The following is a 17,279-nucleotide window of genomic DNA, read 5'->3' as shown; positions in this document are numbered from 1 at the left end:
GATCACCTGCTCCTCTGAATCCCAGGAACAGCAAGTTGAGGAGTCAATAGGACCTTAAATGATAGCAATATGAAGATAACACCCAGCTCTAGACCTCCTTTGTATTAAATGCAAACATTATTGTTTCCCAACTATCTAGGTACCTGGAGAAGCTCAGTCTCAGTGTAGAATAGCTGGCTGAAGCCAAACCAAAAGACAATGTAGGTGGCTGGTGAAAAGTCCAAATCAGACTGAAGAGTTACAAAGAGATCTCATAAAACTGGGTGACTGACCAACAAAATGGCAAATTAAATTAAATGTTGATAAATGCAAAGTAATGCATATTGGAAAACATAATCCCAACTATACATATAAAATGATGGGGTATAAATTAGCTGTTACCTCAAGAAAGAGATCCTGGAGTCATTGTAGATAGTTCTCTGAAAAACATCCACTCAGTGTGCAGCAGCTGTCAAAAAAGCTAACAGAATGTTGGAAATCTTTAAGAAAGGGATAGATATTAAGACAGAAAGTATATTGCTTCTGTATAAATCCATGATACGCTCACATCCTGAATACTGCGGGGAGGTCTGGATGCCCCATCTCAAAAGAGATATTAGAATTGGAAAAGGTACAGAGATGATTAGGAACATGGAACATCTTCCATATGAGGAGAGATTAATAAGATTGGGTCTTTTCATCTTGGAAAAGAGATAACTAACAGGGGATATGATAGAGGTCTATAAAATCATGGCTGGTGTAGAGAAAGTAAACAAGGAAGTGTTATTTACTCCTCAAACACAAAAACTTAGGGGGTCATCAAATTAATAGGCAGCAGGTTTAAAACAAACAAAAGAAAGTATTTCTTCACACAATGCAGTCAGAGGATGTTGTGAAGGACAAGACTATTACAGGGTTAAAAAAAGAACTAGATAAATTCATGGAGGATAGGTCCATCAATGGCTATTAGCTAGGATGGGCAGGGAGGGTGTCCCTAGCCTCTGTTTGCCAGAAGCTGGGAATGGGTTACGGGATGGATCACTTGGTGTTCATTCCTTTTGGTCTGACTCAGAATGGCCATTCTTATGTTGTTATGATATTGGTGGCTAAAGGAAAGTACGTAACCTCACACTTCACTGAAGGTACCAACCCCGGATCACTATGTTAAGATCAGAACCTCAGAGGGTTTGTGGACTCCTGGCTGTTTCTGACTACCCCACCAACTACAGAGACAAAAATCACCCAGTACCACCAACTGCTGCATAAGTCTCTGTCCCTCCCATCAGATGCCAAATTGTCATTCCTGCTTTCTAGTCTTAATAAGTGCAATGCAATGCACTACCCTGCTTCTCTTTCTCATCCAGTCTCATCCCTCGTTTGCTCCGGCCTTGTCTTCGTCTGTCCCCTCGTTTTCCATCCAGCCAGCTCACTTATTCCCCCTCTCCCTGACCTATCCACCTTATCCCCGCTCAGCTGCGTCCCCTCCCCACCACTGCCCTGTTCCCCATGCCCCTCTGCTCGCCACCGCCCTCATCCCAGGAGGGTCAAAGCAAGCGGCAGGGGGCGGGGCTCGCTTGTCTGCCTAGCGATGAGCGGCTTGGTTACAAGACTCCCTGTTATCGGAGTGACAGACAGTCCTCCTGTCCAATGGAAGGTACAGGAGGCTGCGTGACAAGCAGGGGCTGCAATGAGGCTGATAGCGGCCTTGGGGGCGGGTCTGCGTGACTGGAGGCGGGTCGCAGCGGGGACGGGGACTGGGAGCCGCCGGCTCGGGTGAGAGAGGGGGAGCGGGTGTAATGAGGCGGGGGTAGTGCGGAGCTGGGGATGGTGGGGGGCTGGGAGTGGGAGGCAGTGCCCGGGATGGGGGATGGTGAGGAGCTGGGCCGGTGCCTGGGCGAGCTGGGGGGACATTGGGATGAGGGCTGGGAGTTGGATGGGGGATGTTGTGGGGCTGTGGGTGCGGGGATAGTGGGGAGCTGGGCCTGGGTTGAGGGCCCGGTGCCTGGGCGAGCTGGGGGGACATTGGGATGAGGGCTGGGAGTTGGATGGGGGATGTTGTGGGGCTGTGGGTGCGGGGATAGTGGGGAGCTGGGCTGGGTTGGGGGCCCGGTGCGAGGGGGGGCTGGGAGTGGGATGGGGGATGATGTGGGGCAGTGGGTGCAGCGGATAGTGGGGAGCTGGGCTGGGTTGGGGGGCCGGTGCCTGGCCATGCTGTGGGGATGTTGGGACGGGGGGAAGTTGTGGGGCTGTAGGTGGGGGGATAGTGGGGAGCTGGGCTGGGTTGGGGGGCCGGTGCCTGGCCATGCTGTGGGGATGTTGGGACGGGGGGAAGTTGTGGGGCTGTGGGTGGGGGGATAGTGAGGAGCTGGGCCTGGGTTGGGGGCCCGGTGCGAGGGGGGCTGGGAGTGGGATGGGGGATGATGTGGGGCAGTGGGTGCAGCGGATAGTGGGGAGCTGGGCCTGGGTTGGGGGGCCGGTGCCTGGCCATGCTGTGGGGACGTTGGGACAGGGGGAAGTTGTGGGGCTGTAGGTGGGGGGATAGTGGGGAGCTGGGCTGGGTTGGGGGCCCGGTGCCTGGGCGAGCTGGGGGGACATTGGGATGAGGGCTGGGAGTTGGATGGGGGATGTTGTGGGGCTGTGGGTGCGGGGATAGTGGGGAGCTGGGCCTGGGTTGGGGGCCCGGTGCGAGGGGGGGCTGGGAGTGGGATGGGGGATGATGTGGGGCAGTGGGTGCAGCGGATAGTGGGGAGCTGGGCCTGGGTTGGGGGGCCGGTGCCTGGCCGTGCTGTGGGGACGTTGGGACAGGGGGAAGTTGTGGGGCTGTAGGTGGGGGGATAGTGGGGAGCTGGGCTGGGTTGGGGGCCCGGTGCCTGGGCGAGCTGGGGGGACATTGGGATGAGGGCTGGGAGTTGGATGGGGGATGTTGTGGGGCTGTGGGTGCGGGGATAGTGGGGAGCTGTGCCTGGGTTGGGGAACCGGTGCGAGGGGGGGCTGGGAGTGGGATGGGGGATGATGTGGGGCAGTGGGGGCAGCGGATAGTGGGGAGCTGGGCCTGGGTTGGGGGGCCGGTGCCTGGCCGTGCTGTGGGGACGTTGGGACGGGGGGAAGTTGTGGGGCTGTAGGTGGGGGGATAGTGGGGAGCTGGGCTGGGTTGGGGGCCCGGTGCCTGGGCGAGCTGGGGGGACATTGGGATGAGGGCTGGGAGTTGGATGGGGGATGTTGTGGGGCTGTGGGTGCGGGGATAGTGGGGAGCTGTGCCTGGGTTGGGGAACCGGTGCGAGGGGGGGCTGGGAGTGGGATGGGGGATGATGTGGGGCAGTGGGTGCAGGGGATAGTGAAGAGCTGTGCCTGGGTTGGGGGGCCGGTGCCTGGCCATGCTGTGGGGATGTTGGGACGGGGGGAAGTTGTGGGGCTGTAGGTGGGGGGATAGTGGGGAGCTGGGCTGGGTTGGGGGGCCGGTGCCTGGGCGAGCTGGGGGGACGTTTGGATGGGGGGATGTTGTGGGGCTGTGGGTGGGGGGATAGTGAGGAGCTGTGCCTGGGTTGCGGGGGCCGGTGCCTGGGCGAGCTGGGGGGCCTTTGGGACAGGGTGGCTGGGAGCAGGAGGCAGTGCCTGGTATGGGGGGAGGGGGAGTGTCAGTATTGTTTGTAGCAAAGTGCCTCAGCACAGGGAGGCTGCTGGATTTAACTGGCTACCATGAGGGGAACTAGGTATTTCAAGGTAGCTGTAAGATGGAGCTGGGGCCTGGGGGCCTTGCTCAGGGCTGGGTGCCAGGTGGGTTGAGGGTGCCCCAGCAGGGGTGTGGACATTGCTTGTGGCTGTGTTCACTCAGTGCTGCCTGGGCCTTGCCTGGCTGAGTTTGCCTCTATGCCGTGCCAGTGCCAGAGAATAACCTTTTGGGCCCCACCTTGCCCCGTGCTGGGTCTGTGCTTTCCTTGATGTTAGTAACCTTATGTTTCTGTAGCACTGTCCATCCCCATGGATCACAAACCAGAAATGCAGCCACATGTGGGGGAGGGCCTGGCCCAAGTTTCACAGCAGCACTGATCAAAACTTTAGAAGGAATTGGGGTAGGGACGTGATTAGAAAGTAGTTACCTAAGTTAGGATTGGGACAGGACACCAGAGCTTTGGTCTCTTCTCTTGAAGAATGCACCCACTGCATCTCTTGAGTGGACCAGAGGGAAGATTGCCCCCCCCCCACCACTTCCTGCAGCATCCAGATGTTTCTTGGAGATCTCTCATCAAAATACCAAACAAGCTAAATCCTGTTTATCTTGTAACATCCAATGTGATCACAGTCTTATCTCACAATGAGCCTGAGTTTATCCTACCTGACCTGTGCTTTACCAGGTTTTCCTGCACACTTGCACACACACTGTGCACCATCCTTAGTTTCTTTTGCAGATTGCCTCACTATGTGGTTGTTATTTGGTGTTGTTTCTTCCTTTGGGTTAAGAGCAGCCATTCTGTCAATTCTTTGCCAGTTTCTAAGCTGTGTATCCTATTGAGAAAGTGCTTGAGAGAGCTCAGAGCTCCTGCGTGCCAGCCTGGGCCTGCTTGATTTATATGGAAAGCTCCAAGAGAGCTATTGAAAACCACATAATACAGAGCCTGCACTGCTAGAAGTTTATCGTGCACCATTGATAACAATTGCTGTTAGTAAGATCTCTCAGCGGCATTGGACACAGTGACTCATGACATTCTCTTCTTCAGACAGAAGTCAATTCTTGGTCCTTCAGGCCTGTCCCTGGCTTGATCTGAATCTTTGTTGTCTAAATGTTTCCTGTTGCTTTCACAAAGTCATTGGAGCTCAGAATCTGCTTTATTCTGTGGTGGTGTCTCTCAGGCACCTGTTTCAGATCCTCACTTGGGGTTGTGTTGACATGTTCCTGCTTAGTCCCCATTATATGGAAATATGCAAGCCACCTTTCCATTAATACACAGACAATATTCAGTTATACATCACCTCACACTCAGGTTATCAAGGTACACATCTGTCTTTGTCTTGTAGTTTGTGGAGCATTAAGCAATCATTGGTGCATAATTTTATTAAAGCTATCCATAATAAACCCAATGTTTTGCTGATAGTATCCAAGTCTTTGCAGGGAGTCACTTTGGTAATCTCATTTGATAATGCCATTATGACTCCATTTTAAAGTATTAAGTCTGGAGGACTAGATTTGTCAATGAGCCTACCTCTGCAGTCTGCTGTATAATATCGTGTTTTGCCATTTGAGGAATACTTGCAGGCTGTTACTGTTGCTCAGGCAAATGAACTACTATTGTTAAATGCTCTTCGTCTATCTTGATTAGATTTGATATTTTTGTTTTCTGGGACTGCAGCCTATCCCCTGTCTCCTCAGCATACACATGGCACAGGTCATGCACATTATCCCAGCTGTACAGTCCTGAGTCTAACTTCCTGTTAATTTTCAAATATATTTAAAATTCTTCTTTTGACAGTTCAGCTCCCTAGGGAAGCAGCTTCAGTCTAGTTGGTCAGTATTAATTTGTTCTGTGTTCTGAGCATTAGCCTGCCTTCTCAATCAGTAGAGTATTTAGACTGCTTTTGAGATGGATGATGAGAGCTATATTCCTTGCCTGTGGAGTATGTTTCCGGCTAACAATCCACAGTTCTTTTAAATATGGCGATTGATGAAGTAGATCTAAAGAATGACCTGTTTGGTGCCGTACATCATTATTCTGCATCCCTGAAGGTGTACAATGCACAGCACTTGCTCAAAGAAGTTTTTGGGAGGCAGCTTTTTAAGATGAATTTTGTACCAAACTCCAGGTTCTGCTGACTCATCTTACAGCATTTCTCTCCTTGCCCATCTGTCTGGTTTGTATTGTTCTCTTCCTTTTTCTAACTCTCCTCCCTTTTTATCCATGACTAGGTATCTGCATCTTTCCTGTGAAGTATTTTCTACCCAATCATCTTGCAAGAGGCAAGGTAAAACAACCACATCAGAATATAGATTTATTGGAGTCAAGTGTCATATGAGAAAGATGCCCAGTGCAAACTTCTGGTCGTCATAATATGCAGCCTCTCTGAGAAAGTTATAAGGGTGCTAGGAGTAGAGGGACACAGAGGAAGCTAAGTCTAGAATGTGTGTGAGGTGAGTTTTCTAGAGAAGAAGTATGTTTCCCTTTGTTTCTTTCTGGGTTGAGGTGAGGGAGAAGATGTGGGATACTGGAAGAAAGTTCTAAGGTGGGACTGTAGTGTAGCATAGACTTTCTCCAACTACCTTGTTTTTCCTTGCCCCTACTTTGCTCGGATAAGAGAACAGTCTGTCATGAGTTTCCCTATTTGTCATATCCTCATCCCTTTGTTGTAGGGAGCTTTTTGTCTGTTGGTAGTGCCAACTGGGGACTTTCTGAGAATCACCTAGTACATTATACCACTTCCAAGGATTTTCAGAAGCTGGAGCTATTCATTGTTTGAGGGCTTCAGCCATGCGGTTTCTTTTTTTGTGTTGTGCTTTTCTTCCTCCTCATTTTTATTCTGTGTGCAACACACTCTGCTTTCCCTCCATAAAGCAAAGGAAACAGAGCTTTTGAATAGGAGAATTAATTCTATTTGGAGTGTAGCAGTCTTCTAGATTTGCAGCTTCCCAGAGCAGGAGCCTTTTGAACAGAGTACCGTGAGCTTCTCCACTGATTGCCTTTGCACTTTAGCCTCCCCTTCTGTCACTGCTTTATTTGAAAACATTTCTCCAGTGAGGTACCTGCGCATAGTAAATTGATCTTTGATTAGTTTTGACGAGGCTCTTATCTCCACACAAGAAATTGTAAATCTTCCTGCAGTCGCGGAGTGTGTTGTTAGAGACAAGTAACTGTCTGATAGTAATAATCACACATAACGTATCAACCTGTGCTGCTTCCCGAGACTTTCAAAGTTGAGATTTTGCTGGATATAGCTGAACTTCCCCTAACTCTACAAAGCTTCATTACAATTTAAAATACAACATACCTCACCTGTGGGGTCGTTTTTGTTAAGCCATACAGTGAAGCCTGTTTGCTTAATAAAGGTAGTCTCCCAATTTCCTGTATTTAGGTGCTGACCCAAAGTATTGCCAGTACAGTATATTGAGCCTTGCTTCTCCTGCATTAGAAAGCTGCATCTACTGAGTCGTTGATTTTTGTGAGTCTCTTGAGTGATTTCTCTGTATAGCACATTGTTATACCTGTACAAACCTTCCACTGACTATATTTCATAAACTGCTGGGATTCTTCTCATGCTCCATGTCTGGTCATTTCATCTTTGATGCTTGTCTGTCTTCCTTGAGTGGTCCCTGTACAGTCTGCAGCAGGACTGTTCAAAGGCTTTGAATAAGTTGAGTCCACTAAATATAATACATCGGGGTAGGCATCCTATGGCATGCATGCCGAAGTCAGCATGCGAGCTGATTTTCAGTGGCACTCTCACTGCCTGGGTCCTGGCGGCCGGTCTGGGGGGCTCTGCATTTTAATTTAATTTTAAATGAAGCTTCTTAAACTTTTAAAAAACCTTATTTATTTTACATACAACAATAGTTTACTTATATATTATAGACTTATAGAAAGAGACCTTCTAAAAATGTTAAAATGTATTACTGGCACACAAAACCTTAAACTAGAGTGAATAAATGAAGACTCGGCACACCACTTCTGAAAGGTTGCCGACCCCTGTAATACATACATAATTGAGTCTACAGTATACACAACTCTACATAAGGAGTAGTGTTCCTGAACTTTATTTTAGTTTTGTACACATATTTCTTACTAAAGGGGAAATAGTTTAATATAATTTCTGGTCACATATTTGTAAATTGCAGACTTACTGAAGGCATCCTCAGTCCAAACTGCAGATGTGGCTCAGCTGTCTCTGGGAGTTCTGCAGTGATCTCTGTAGTATTGCCTAGTTGTAGAGCAGGAGATCTATTTATAACCTGAGAATTTCGCCTTAGTGTTGAATCATTCCATATTAATCTGCACTTCCACTTCCAGAATGACCCACGTTTCTCACAGGATGAGAAAAGGAGCCAGAGATCTATAGGAGACCCCATCTGGACACCTCACAGCCTTACCCAGCATTTTTCCTCCACAGCTCTTGCACATAATAAATCCTGTTTCCCTCTACATCTCAGTATGAGTTTCTTCCCTCACAGTCTGTGAATCCTGGAGGTGCCATCTTTCTGTGGCAACTGGTAATGAGGTCTCAAACACAGGATTGTGATTTCCCTGCAAGAAGTGACAGAAGAGGAAGGATGAATATTGTTCAAACACAAATCTCTGTTCTAGCTATAGTGAAACCAGGAGAAGTGGGGAGGTGTCTAGAAATATTAGGAAAGTCAGTTCCCTACAAATTCCATCTCTTTTCAGCTTGTCTTCTGTTTGTCCTTCTCTCTTGTCTTCATATGAGCATGTGTTTCATTGTCAGGATACATAACTGTAAAATTAATTTAACTGTAAATTGTCAGTTAAATTAATTTCAGCTATAATATTTACAGGACTTGCACGCTACCGATTTAGACAGTTGAGGAAACCTTCCTTGAACCTGCTCTACCTCTCTTGATTGGGTCTTGCTGTGCATTTAAGACTGGCCCAAGTTAGTCAAAGTGGGGTTGGTCTGGTGTTTGTTTATGAGAGCAGTAGTTATTTGTTCAGGGAGCCCAGGCTGGGGTCTGCACCAGGCCCCAGGCCTAACCCTAGCCCAAGAATACCTGCCCTTAGTAACTCTGATTCTAGCCAGGAGAGCCCTACCCTTAGTAACCTTAACACTAGACAGGGGGGTCTCAACAGGCCTCAGGTGTTTTTAGCTCTCGCTTCCTATGACTAGGATTTCCGAGACTTTGGGGGCCTGATTAAGCATTGACTGGAGAGCAGGAAATAAGGATCCCAGGTCAGTTGTGGGAAATTTTCATCCCTGCCTGTCACTGACCTTTGTGGATGAGAACCTGCACGTTAGGTCCCATGGGCTTGGAGTTGTTATGGAAATCATGCATTGTCTCTGAGGACCTGTGGGGTGATGCTGCTCCTTGTACCCTAATCACAGTAAATGTAGATAAAGACTTAGACTTAGTAGATAATTTGCTCCTGTGTCTGACTCTGGCTGCTGTTGCATTGTGACTGTCTGACAGGTGAGGCTTCTTGAAGCAGTTACTCAGGAGACACAAGAAGTGAGGCTGAGTCTCAGTTTGTCTTGATGGGTTCTTCCCTCTCTTTGTTAGAAAAGGGGGATGAGGAGAGCTCTGTAATGGATTTCTCCAGTCGAAGATGCAGAGTTCCCCTGCCTCAGCAGGTTTTCTTGGGTCTATATTTCAGTCCTCACCCTTACTATCATTGCAGTTTACTGGACTTTAGGGGAATCCAGGCTTCAAGGCATCAGCCCCTTGTCACAGTGGTCAGGAAGGGCACTCCCCTTATGTGTAGGGAGTTACTCGTGCGGGAGATTTCCTTCTTCCACTGAAATAACCAGGGTTGGGGTTCTGACAGAGGGCTTAAGGCTAAGTGCAGTGTGGATCTGGACATTCAGCTGTCACGCTTTAGAGAGAGACTCATTTTTGGTAGTTTTGAGTCTGTGGCTCTGGGCACTTAAGCATCCTCCTGCCATTAGGAATTTGGTCCTGAGTTCTGGCATCTGTTTCACTGTCAAGAAATGAGACCTGTGAGAAGAGCACTTTTCTCAGAGTGTCTGTATTGCCAAAACTCTGTAATTGTGATTAACACACTGTAAACTATGCACAGAGTTTGCTTTCAGTATTCCCAGCCCTCTATTGGTCGCAGAAAATCAGTTTGTGCAAGGGACAGACTTCATGCTTTGTTAGGGAGGAAGGGGCAGTCCAACTATCCCAGGGATCTTGAGGGTCTCCACCTTCATTATTCTGTGTGCTGTTAGCTCTCTGGTCATCCCTTGTTCAGGGTGCCCACATGGAAATGCCTGGATCTGTGCTGAGTTCTCTGGCTAACAATAACAGTGTTTCTTTCTGGGCCTCTGCTTCAGGAGAGGCTTTTGCATTGAGAGGAGCAGGATGGATGGGACGATAAAGGTGCCAGTAGCAGCCTAATTACTCAGGAGAAAGGCTGGAGACCATTTGGCTAGGCAGAGCTGTTATGGATACTATCCTCAACAGCCTCAGAACTGGTCATGTGGCTTCCTTCCTAGCCAGCCTGGGCTGTCCATTCTCAGATATGCCTGGGCCTGAAGCGTCATTATTCTGTTGCTCCCAAAAGGCAAGTGATATGTCCGTATTTCCTACATTCCCTGGTATGTCCCAGCCATGGGACAATGAGCATCCCTGCTTCTGGCAAGGTTTATGGTCCCTACATTCTCTGACCTATCCAGCTCAGACAAAAGGACCCTGCTGCAGGAGCAGAGCTCAGCCTGCAGATTGCCCTGAGCTTGGAAGTGACCCCAGAAGCATGTTACAGCTCCCTCTGGGACATATTTTCACAATGTTAACATAATGTCTTGAACAGCAGAGGCCCAAGCTGAAGGTAGGAGAGAGCCGGGTGTTCGCCTTCTCCAGTGAGAGACAGGGAAGAGTTAAGACAAAACCCTACCATAAATGGGAGAACATTAACGCACAGGCAGCGGCAGCCCATGGCAACAGGACTGTGGTGTGCTGAGGCAGCATCTTAAGCAGAGAGTGAGAGGGGGGCGCTTTTATCCAGTGTTCTCTCTCTCTCTCTGAACTGGTCCATGGCTGTGGTCTGCACTGGGATTTTCTAAATGCTTCTCTAATTGAATTCTCAGGTGAGTTTTAATTCCTTCAGGTGATTCCACAGGAAGGTCTAAAATAGAGGACTATGGCAAGGTGTGGATATCTTGCTGTGGTGTCCTGTCCTGCAGGGACATCCTGTTCTGTTTGTTATTCCAATGAGGGAGGTGGAGTCATGATCCAAAGGGAATCCTGGAGAAGGATATTGCTCCCTCCTGTGGCCCCAATTGTGTTGCCTCCAGCATTAAAGGGGTGAAATAGCAGACATTATTCTTGTGCTGGAGAGAATGGACCTGGCAACTTTTATCCACAGTGCTTGGAATTGGGATAGGCATTCCAGCTGCTTTCTTGTCATATTGTCTGAATGGCCTGGTTCCATCTAACTGGGCGTATGACTCCTGTTGAGGTTTTTTGTTTCCCATTCACTGCGGTGCCATGCTGTCTCTGCACTTATGATCAGTTCCTTCTCAAAGCACAGGTGCTCAGGCCAGCAGCATAGGTGCTCAGGCTGTCATTGCTGTGGAAAGTGGAAGATGTTCTGTGTGTATCTTTGAGCTAAAATCAGTATCAGATCTATCCTTTGCTGAAGGGCTCACGCTCCAGGTGCCCTGTGAAATCCTTCCTGGGTATGTGATGTGTATACCAGTGTATCTGGAAGCTGTGCTGGCGCTTGTGCTGCACCTACCCTTCGAAGGCCTCTTAGTTCCCCTGCAGCTTTCCATTGAGTCCTCATGATGTTTTTTTCTTGATGCAATAGCAGAGCTCTCTTTTTCTGAAGGTGTTTTCCAGATAATGCTGTTTGATTTGTGTGGCAATTGTGCAAGGTTCTCCATTTGTGGAGATCTCACTGATTCAGTCCATGCTCCACTCCCATCAGAGCCGTTGTTATGTGTGTGTTGTACTTGTGAATGGCAGGGTTTAGCAATGACTCTGCACCCAGAATATTCTGTGTTTCCATGAGCACTTGTTCCCCTTCCGTTGGAGACACTAACTGGGAAAGCAACTGCCAGTCAGCATTCATTGTTGGAATACCTATAGCTGGGCCTTTTCCTGCCTAGTCTCAGTTCCGGCTTGCAGAGCAGATGTTGCCTTTTCTGTTCCACTAGTGTTGCTATAGGATCTGAGATTGTACATCTCTTATTTCAGAGAGTTGAAGGCTTGAAGACATTGGTAGAGTTGGGTTTTAAAGGAGCTGGTGTAACCAGAACATGGCATGACTGGGTCTCATGTGCGTCATCATAATAGGCACTTTTCTGCATCAGTTGTTTTCTTCCTCTCTCTGTCACTGTTCATTCACACACAGATCCCACTGACTCCTAGGCTTTTGGGAATAGACGCTGGAAATAGAGGGAAAGGCCAGGAGGTGCAGGGCTGGTTATTTGTTGCTATAAACGAGGAAAGAGTTGATTATTATGGAGTACCAGGGCCATGCTGTACCACATCCCAGGGCTGGTAATGGGTCATGCTGAGTGTTGGGTTTGGATCCTAGAAAGGGGAGCGAATACCCAGGCTTGTATTGGGTTGTGCTGGGTTTTGGGTCTAAATCCCAGCTACCTGCTGGGGAGCAGGTGGGATGGTGGATTGGGCCAGTGCCAGTTCTGTTCTATGAATGGGAAGGATGGGACTCGTGTGTGTGTGTGTGTGTGTGTGTGTGTGTGTGTTTCTGTGTGGAGAGCAGTGATCTCCCTCCTGGAGGTTTTGTTGGCTGAAGCCCCAGCTTGTTTTGGAATTCAGGCTTCGCAAGGCCTTTCACGCGCTGAAGAGAGACTGCAGTTGCTGACAATAGTATGTTCAGCAGGCAACTTCAGTGGTGCCTTCTCATTGTAGTCTACAGCTGGTTGCTTTGGGCTCAAGGGCAGGGGTGTCACTCTGATCTCATGGATGCTTGGGGAAATTTGCAGTGGTACTTGTTGGAGCATTAAAATTGTGCTTTTCCAGGCCCAGGTGGGAAATGCTGAGCTGACTCCCCACGTTCTTCATTTCCACATCCAGGAGCACTGACCCCCCTGCCCAGTGATTACAGAGCCCTGAACCAGGGGAATCACAGAAACCTGGCTTTGGAGCCAGAACATTCCACCGGCACAAGGAGAGCTGCAGTTAGTGCAGTGAGTGTGCTTAACCTGGGGGGGTTGAGGCAGCTGACTGGCTCTGAGTCTAGCAAGGCTGTGGGCTGGCTGTCAGGTGGTTGGTCAGGGCAGATAGTCCTCCCCACAGAACGAAGGCTGTGGATTAGCATGCCTTTCCATGCAGTGATTCCCAACTCTAGGTGGGAAGCGTATGGGCAGTACTGTCCTACAGCATCCCTTCAAAGGATAGGCCATGCACACGTATGTTTCTGATAGGCTCACCTGCTCATATAGAAACACCTTCTTCTGTGCATTAGGATGTAGACCAAGGCCCTGGGCCTAGTGGGCTTCTCTCTTGACCCCCATGGATCTGCTGTCTGTCCATCAGTGGAAAGTTCTCACAGGCTTCTAGGGAAGTGTGTTCCTAGCAGGCGCTCAGCCTAGGTCAGGAAACCGCTGTTGCAAAGGCTGCCAGCATGTCTTCAACACTCCCATTCTACATGTCCTGGCCTCCACTTCTCTAAGAGATCAAGGAAATCATCCTTTGTGCATTCATCTTAAGGCTGGGTTCCAGCTCTGCAGGTGGCTGTGGCATTGCTTCTCCGTGTAGTAGTAGCAGGGGGCTGCCCCCGTTTCTGGCCCCATGGAGAAATAACTTTGTACTCCAGATGCTTGTTACCCATCTCCTGCCAGGTCTTGCCTGTGGGAAAGACACCTCTGTGCTGGGGACTGATTTTTTCAGGCAGCACCTAGTCTTTCCCTTTGGGGAGAGGCTGTTTTTTTCTATGGCAGTTCAGATATCACATAGGCTGTTTGAAATCTCCCAACCTGAGAGCGAATGGTGGAGCTGGGGCCCACATCACATGTGGTTAGTGACCACAGCCCTGTGGGAGGGAGACAGGCAGCCTCCAGCCTGCAAAAGCAACTGTACTACAAACTGAAAAGAGAGGAACCAAGCAATAGCATCTCACTGAATTGCAACCTGCCACTGATGCAGCACAGACTTGCATGCCAGATGCCACAGAGGATTGAATCCCAGACACCATGCAACATTCAGGCCTGGGCAGGTCCTGACTCCCTGGCAGCTGCTGGGTATAACTGTAGCTCTGGCGGAAGCTCACAGTTCAGATGTGTCTGTGCCTGGCATAGTGATGGAGCAGAGCTGCACTAAGGGTGTGGGATGGAGATGTTTCTGTGGCTCTGTCTACGAACCTGCTTGTTTGCTTGGTGTGGGTCAAGAAATTGACTGTTAAGTTTCTTTCCCTGACAGGCTGGTGGTTATTAATGTCTCTGAAGCATGTAACCTCTTTCATAGTTCCCATGTCCCCAGAGCAGTGGGTGCAGCTTGCAGCTGCTCGGAGTGGGAAAGGGCCTGATATTCATTCTGCACTTTTCCCTTCACTCACACTTTCTCTGCACACTGATGGCAACTAGGCTCCGTAAGCTCCTTATTTCTCTTGCACCATGACCCAAATACAGACTGGAAGCCTGTGGTAGGAGTTAGCAGAGAGTTTTGTTGGGCTGATTATCCTGACCTGAGTGTCATCCTCCTGCTCATAGCTCTGTAGACATAATGACAGCAAGTCCCTAACCTCTGTCACCCAGGCTGTTTTGGCAGAGCAAGGCCAGAGGGCTTGCTGCGGAGACCTGCAACCCCCCAACCCTGCTCTTTTCTCAGCATGAAGCTGTAGCCTGGTAACAAGTTAATTTCTGACCTGTTTTCTGAAAATCATTTCTCTCCTGGGCACAAGCCCAGGCTGCACAGTTGTGACTCTGGTCTGTTTGTGTTGCATTACCCAGCCACTGGGGCAAGCAGGGAGTGGGCTGGGGAGCATCCAGTGCTGACAGGAGTGGGTTGATATAGCTATTAATCTCTGCAGGAGGGCCTAGGGCAAGTGTCTCTGAGTCATTTCCAGCTGACATTTTCTTTGCTATACTGAGTGGTTTGGTCTCAGTCCACTAGGAGCTGGATGATGTGTCCAGTACACAACCACCACTATAATTCGCAGTTCTTGGCCTCCTCAACAGGCAAGGACTTAATGGGTCACAGAGACTCAACTTGCCTCTGGGGCCATTCCAGTCAAGGCTGAGATGTACTTGTGGGTGTGGAATCTTGCCCTACTGTGACCTGTGTTATACCTGCCCCCTCGCTCTCAGGGGCTGTTCCTTTGGCTCCTTCAGCTGATTGAAATATACTTGGAAATGTACAAGAGAGAAATCTTGTCAATCCTGTATAAGCATCTTGAGAGTCATTGAAAAGGAGATAAAATGGGTGCACCAGAGGCCAATGCCTGCTGCTAAGGCATAAAACCCCATAACGTACAATACCATACTCTGTGGAATGGTACCCCTGACCTCCAGCTTGGGGAACACTTGAGGAGTCTTGTCCTAGCTCAACACATTTACAGACTTAGGCGATGTCTACACTACATCATTTACAGCTACGCTGCTGTAGAGCTTCTGGTGAAGATGCTCTAAGTTGACAGGAGAGAGTTCCCCTATTGGCTTAATAATTCCTGCCTCCACGAGAGACAGTAGCTATGAAAGAGTAGTGAGAGAAGCTCTCCCGTTGACATAGTGCTATCTACACTGGCCCTTAGGTTGGTGTAACTTATGTTGCTCAGGAGTGTGGGTTAACACCCCTGAGCGACATATATTATACTGAAGTAATTTGTAGTGTAGACAGAGCCTCAGCCTTTAAAGTATGAATGCTGAACTCATTATGATCCTGCGATGGTATTTGCACTAGAGTTGGGGGGGATCACTCGCCTAAGGAATGAGAATTTGCAGCACCTTTCTGATCTCTGCCATGGAATTTACTGAATGTCTATGCCCTGCAATGTTGTGTGTTCATTTCATGAAAGCCCCTGGTAGGATGGACCATGTGGGACCCTTCATTCTGACTGTCAGCCAGAGGGGCAGTCTGAGGTTTTGTAGGAGATGGGATAGAATAACTGCTATGTATGGCAACACTGGTGGGTGCACTCCACAGACTGCCTATATGTTTCCTATCCAAAGGCCCAACCCTGCTTCGCACGAGATGATCCTCCTGCAGGTGCTCAGGTGCTGTGAGGATGGGTGCAATATAGGAACCCAAATGGATCGAAAAGAGCTGCTCACCATCTCCCCTTTCAGCAGGTTTGGGGGTGGATGCTGTCTTCCCCCATCTCAGAAGGAACTGGAGTAGTCTGGAGCTATGCCACCGCCCGCGGACATTGTGAAAGTGGCTGTTGAATGGCCTGGAGCCAATGCCCAACTGCTTGAAATAGACCAGGTGAGAATTGGGTGCTGAGTGCAGGAGAGGGACTTGGAGCATGGTGCTGAAACATGGGGAAACGGAATCATGAAGCTTCCCCTTGTGGCTGGGAGAAAGGGTCATTGCTGAGCACTCTCTCTTTCTGTTCTAGAAAAGGCCCCTGGCGTCTGTTATCAAGGAGGTCTGTGATGGGTGAGTCTGGCTTTCTGGAGGCCCTGCTGTAGCAGACCAGTCACCCTGGTGGGCCTGGCCTTTCGCATACCCTACCAGATGTGCTGTTGGCACAGTGTGGACTGCCTCCCTCCAGGCTTCCAAACCTGGACATGGGGCAAGCCAGGGCTCTAGCTAGGAGAGTGAACTCCTGGGTAATGGGATCCCCTGCTGTGTACGTTTGTGCCCTGGTACTCAGGGCTCCTGAGGCTTGACCTGGCTGCCTCTAAGGTTTCTGCAGTCCAGCCTTCACAGAGTTTCCCTTGGCTCCTGGTCTTATTCAGGCTGAGATCCCACCTTCTCCCTCCTCTTCAGAAACCACAATCTTCTCACTGGGGTTTCTCTCCAAATCTCCATTTCTTTACACTTGGAACAGGCCACCCCTAGTCTGAGTCCTAGCCCTGGACATAGGTGGTGGCCTGGTAGAAGGAAGAGACAGGGCCTTATGTGTCATCCTCCCCCCTGCCAGGTGGTCGCTGCCAAACCCTGAATACTATACCCTGCGATATGCTGATGGGCCCCAGCTGTACATCACAGAACAGGTCAGTACGGGGGGATGGTGTGATGGTCCCCAGGGAAGGGATTTGAAGGAGTCTCTACATTGGCCAGCTTTGAGCTGAAGCTGTCCCCATTACTGGATGGGGCTTTTTCCCCACCATTCTCCTCCTCCTCCTCCTTTAGTGGCCACTAAACATGGAAACTTACATTAACCAATGCAGTCCCAACCCTTCTTCCCCTCACCCCTACACCTGACTGGGCACAGCTATCCCATGGCCCACCTTCCCCTTCCTCCCCACAACGTGTTTTTGGGCACAGGGACCATATGGTCCAACAACTCCTTTCCCTCCGTGTGTGTGTGTGTTTGCACACACACATACATAGGTGCACAGGTCATGGCCAACTGCACTTCCCCATCACTACCTCACACTGCTCATTTCTCTTTTCTCTTTGCAGACTCGCTGTGACATTAAAAATGGGACCATCCTGCAGCTGGCTGTCTCCCCGGTATATGCCTTCCTTCAGCTGTGTCTCTGCCATAGGCTCGTTCCAGCCACTGGGCCTA

At 49.5% G+C, this 17,279-nt stretch overlaps 1 protein-coding gene across 5 annotated transcripts in view; it reads left to right on the top strand.

Annotated features, from left to right (window-relative positions):
* Positions 1–17,279, top strand: part of ELMO2 (engulfment and cell motility 2) — a 63,897-nt gene that overhangs the window by 808 nt on the left and 45,810 nt on the right. For 2 of the 5 annotated variants that reach the window (XM_050918994.1, XM_050918989.1), the window contains exons 2-5: positions 15,889–16,024; positions 16,158–16,198; positions 16,686–16,758; positions 17,171–17,221. In XM_050918994.1, the coding sequence (XP_050774951.1) occupies positions 15,947–16,024; positions 16,158–16,198; positions 16,686–16,758; positions 17,171–17,221 (243 nt within the window). In that variant the 5' untranslated portion in view covers positions 15,889–15,946. Of the gene's footprint in view, positions 1–1,699; positions 1,753–10,619; positions 10,720–15,885; positions 16,025–16,157; positions 16,199–16,685; positions 16,759–17,170; positions 17,222–17,279 lie in introns of those variants that run through there. The other 3 variants (XM_050918991.1, XM_050918992.1, XM_050918993.1) reach the window with 3 other exon arrangements.

This window comes from Gopherus flavomarginatus, chromosome 11, assembly GCF_025201925.1.
Source record: "Gopherus flavomarginatus isolate rGopFla2 chromosome 11, rGopFla2.mat.asm, whole genome shotgun sequence".
In the NCBI taxonomy this organism is placed as follows: domain Eukaryota; kingdom Metazoa; phylum Chordata; order Testudines; family Testudinidae; genus Gopherus; species Gopherus flavomarginatus.
Note: the sequence above shows the minus strand (reverse complement) of the source record. Positions and strands in the feature narration are given on the sequence as shown.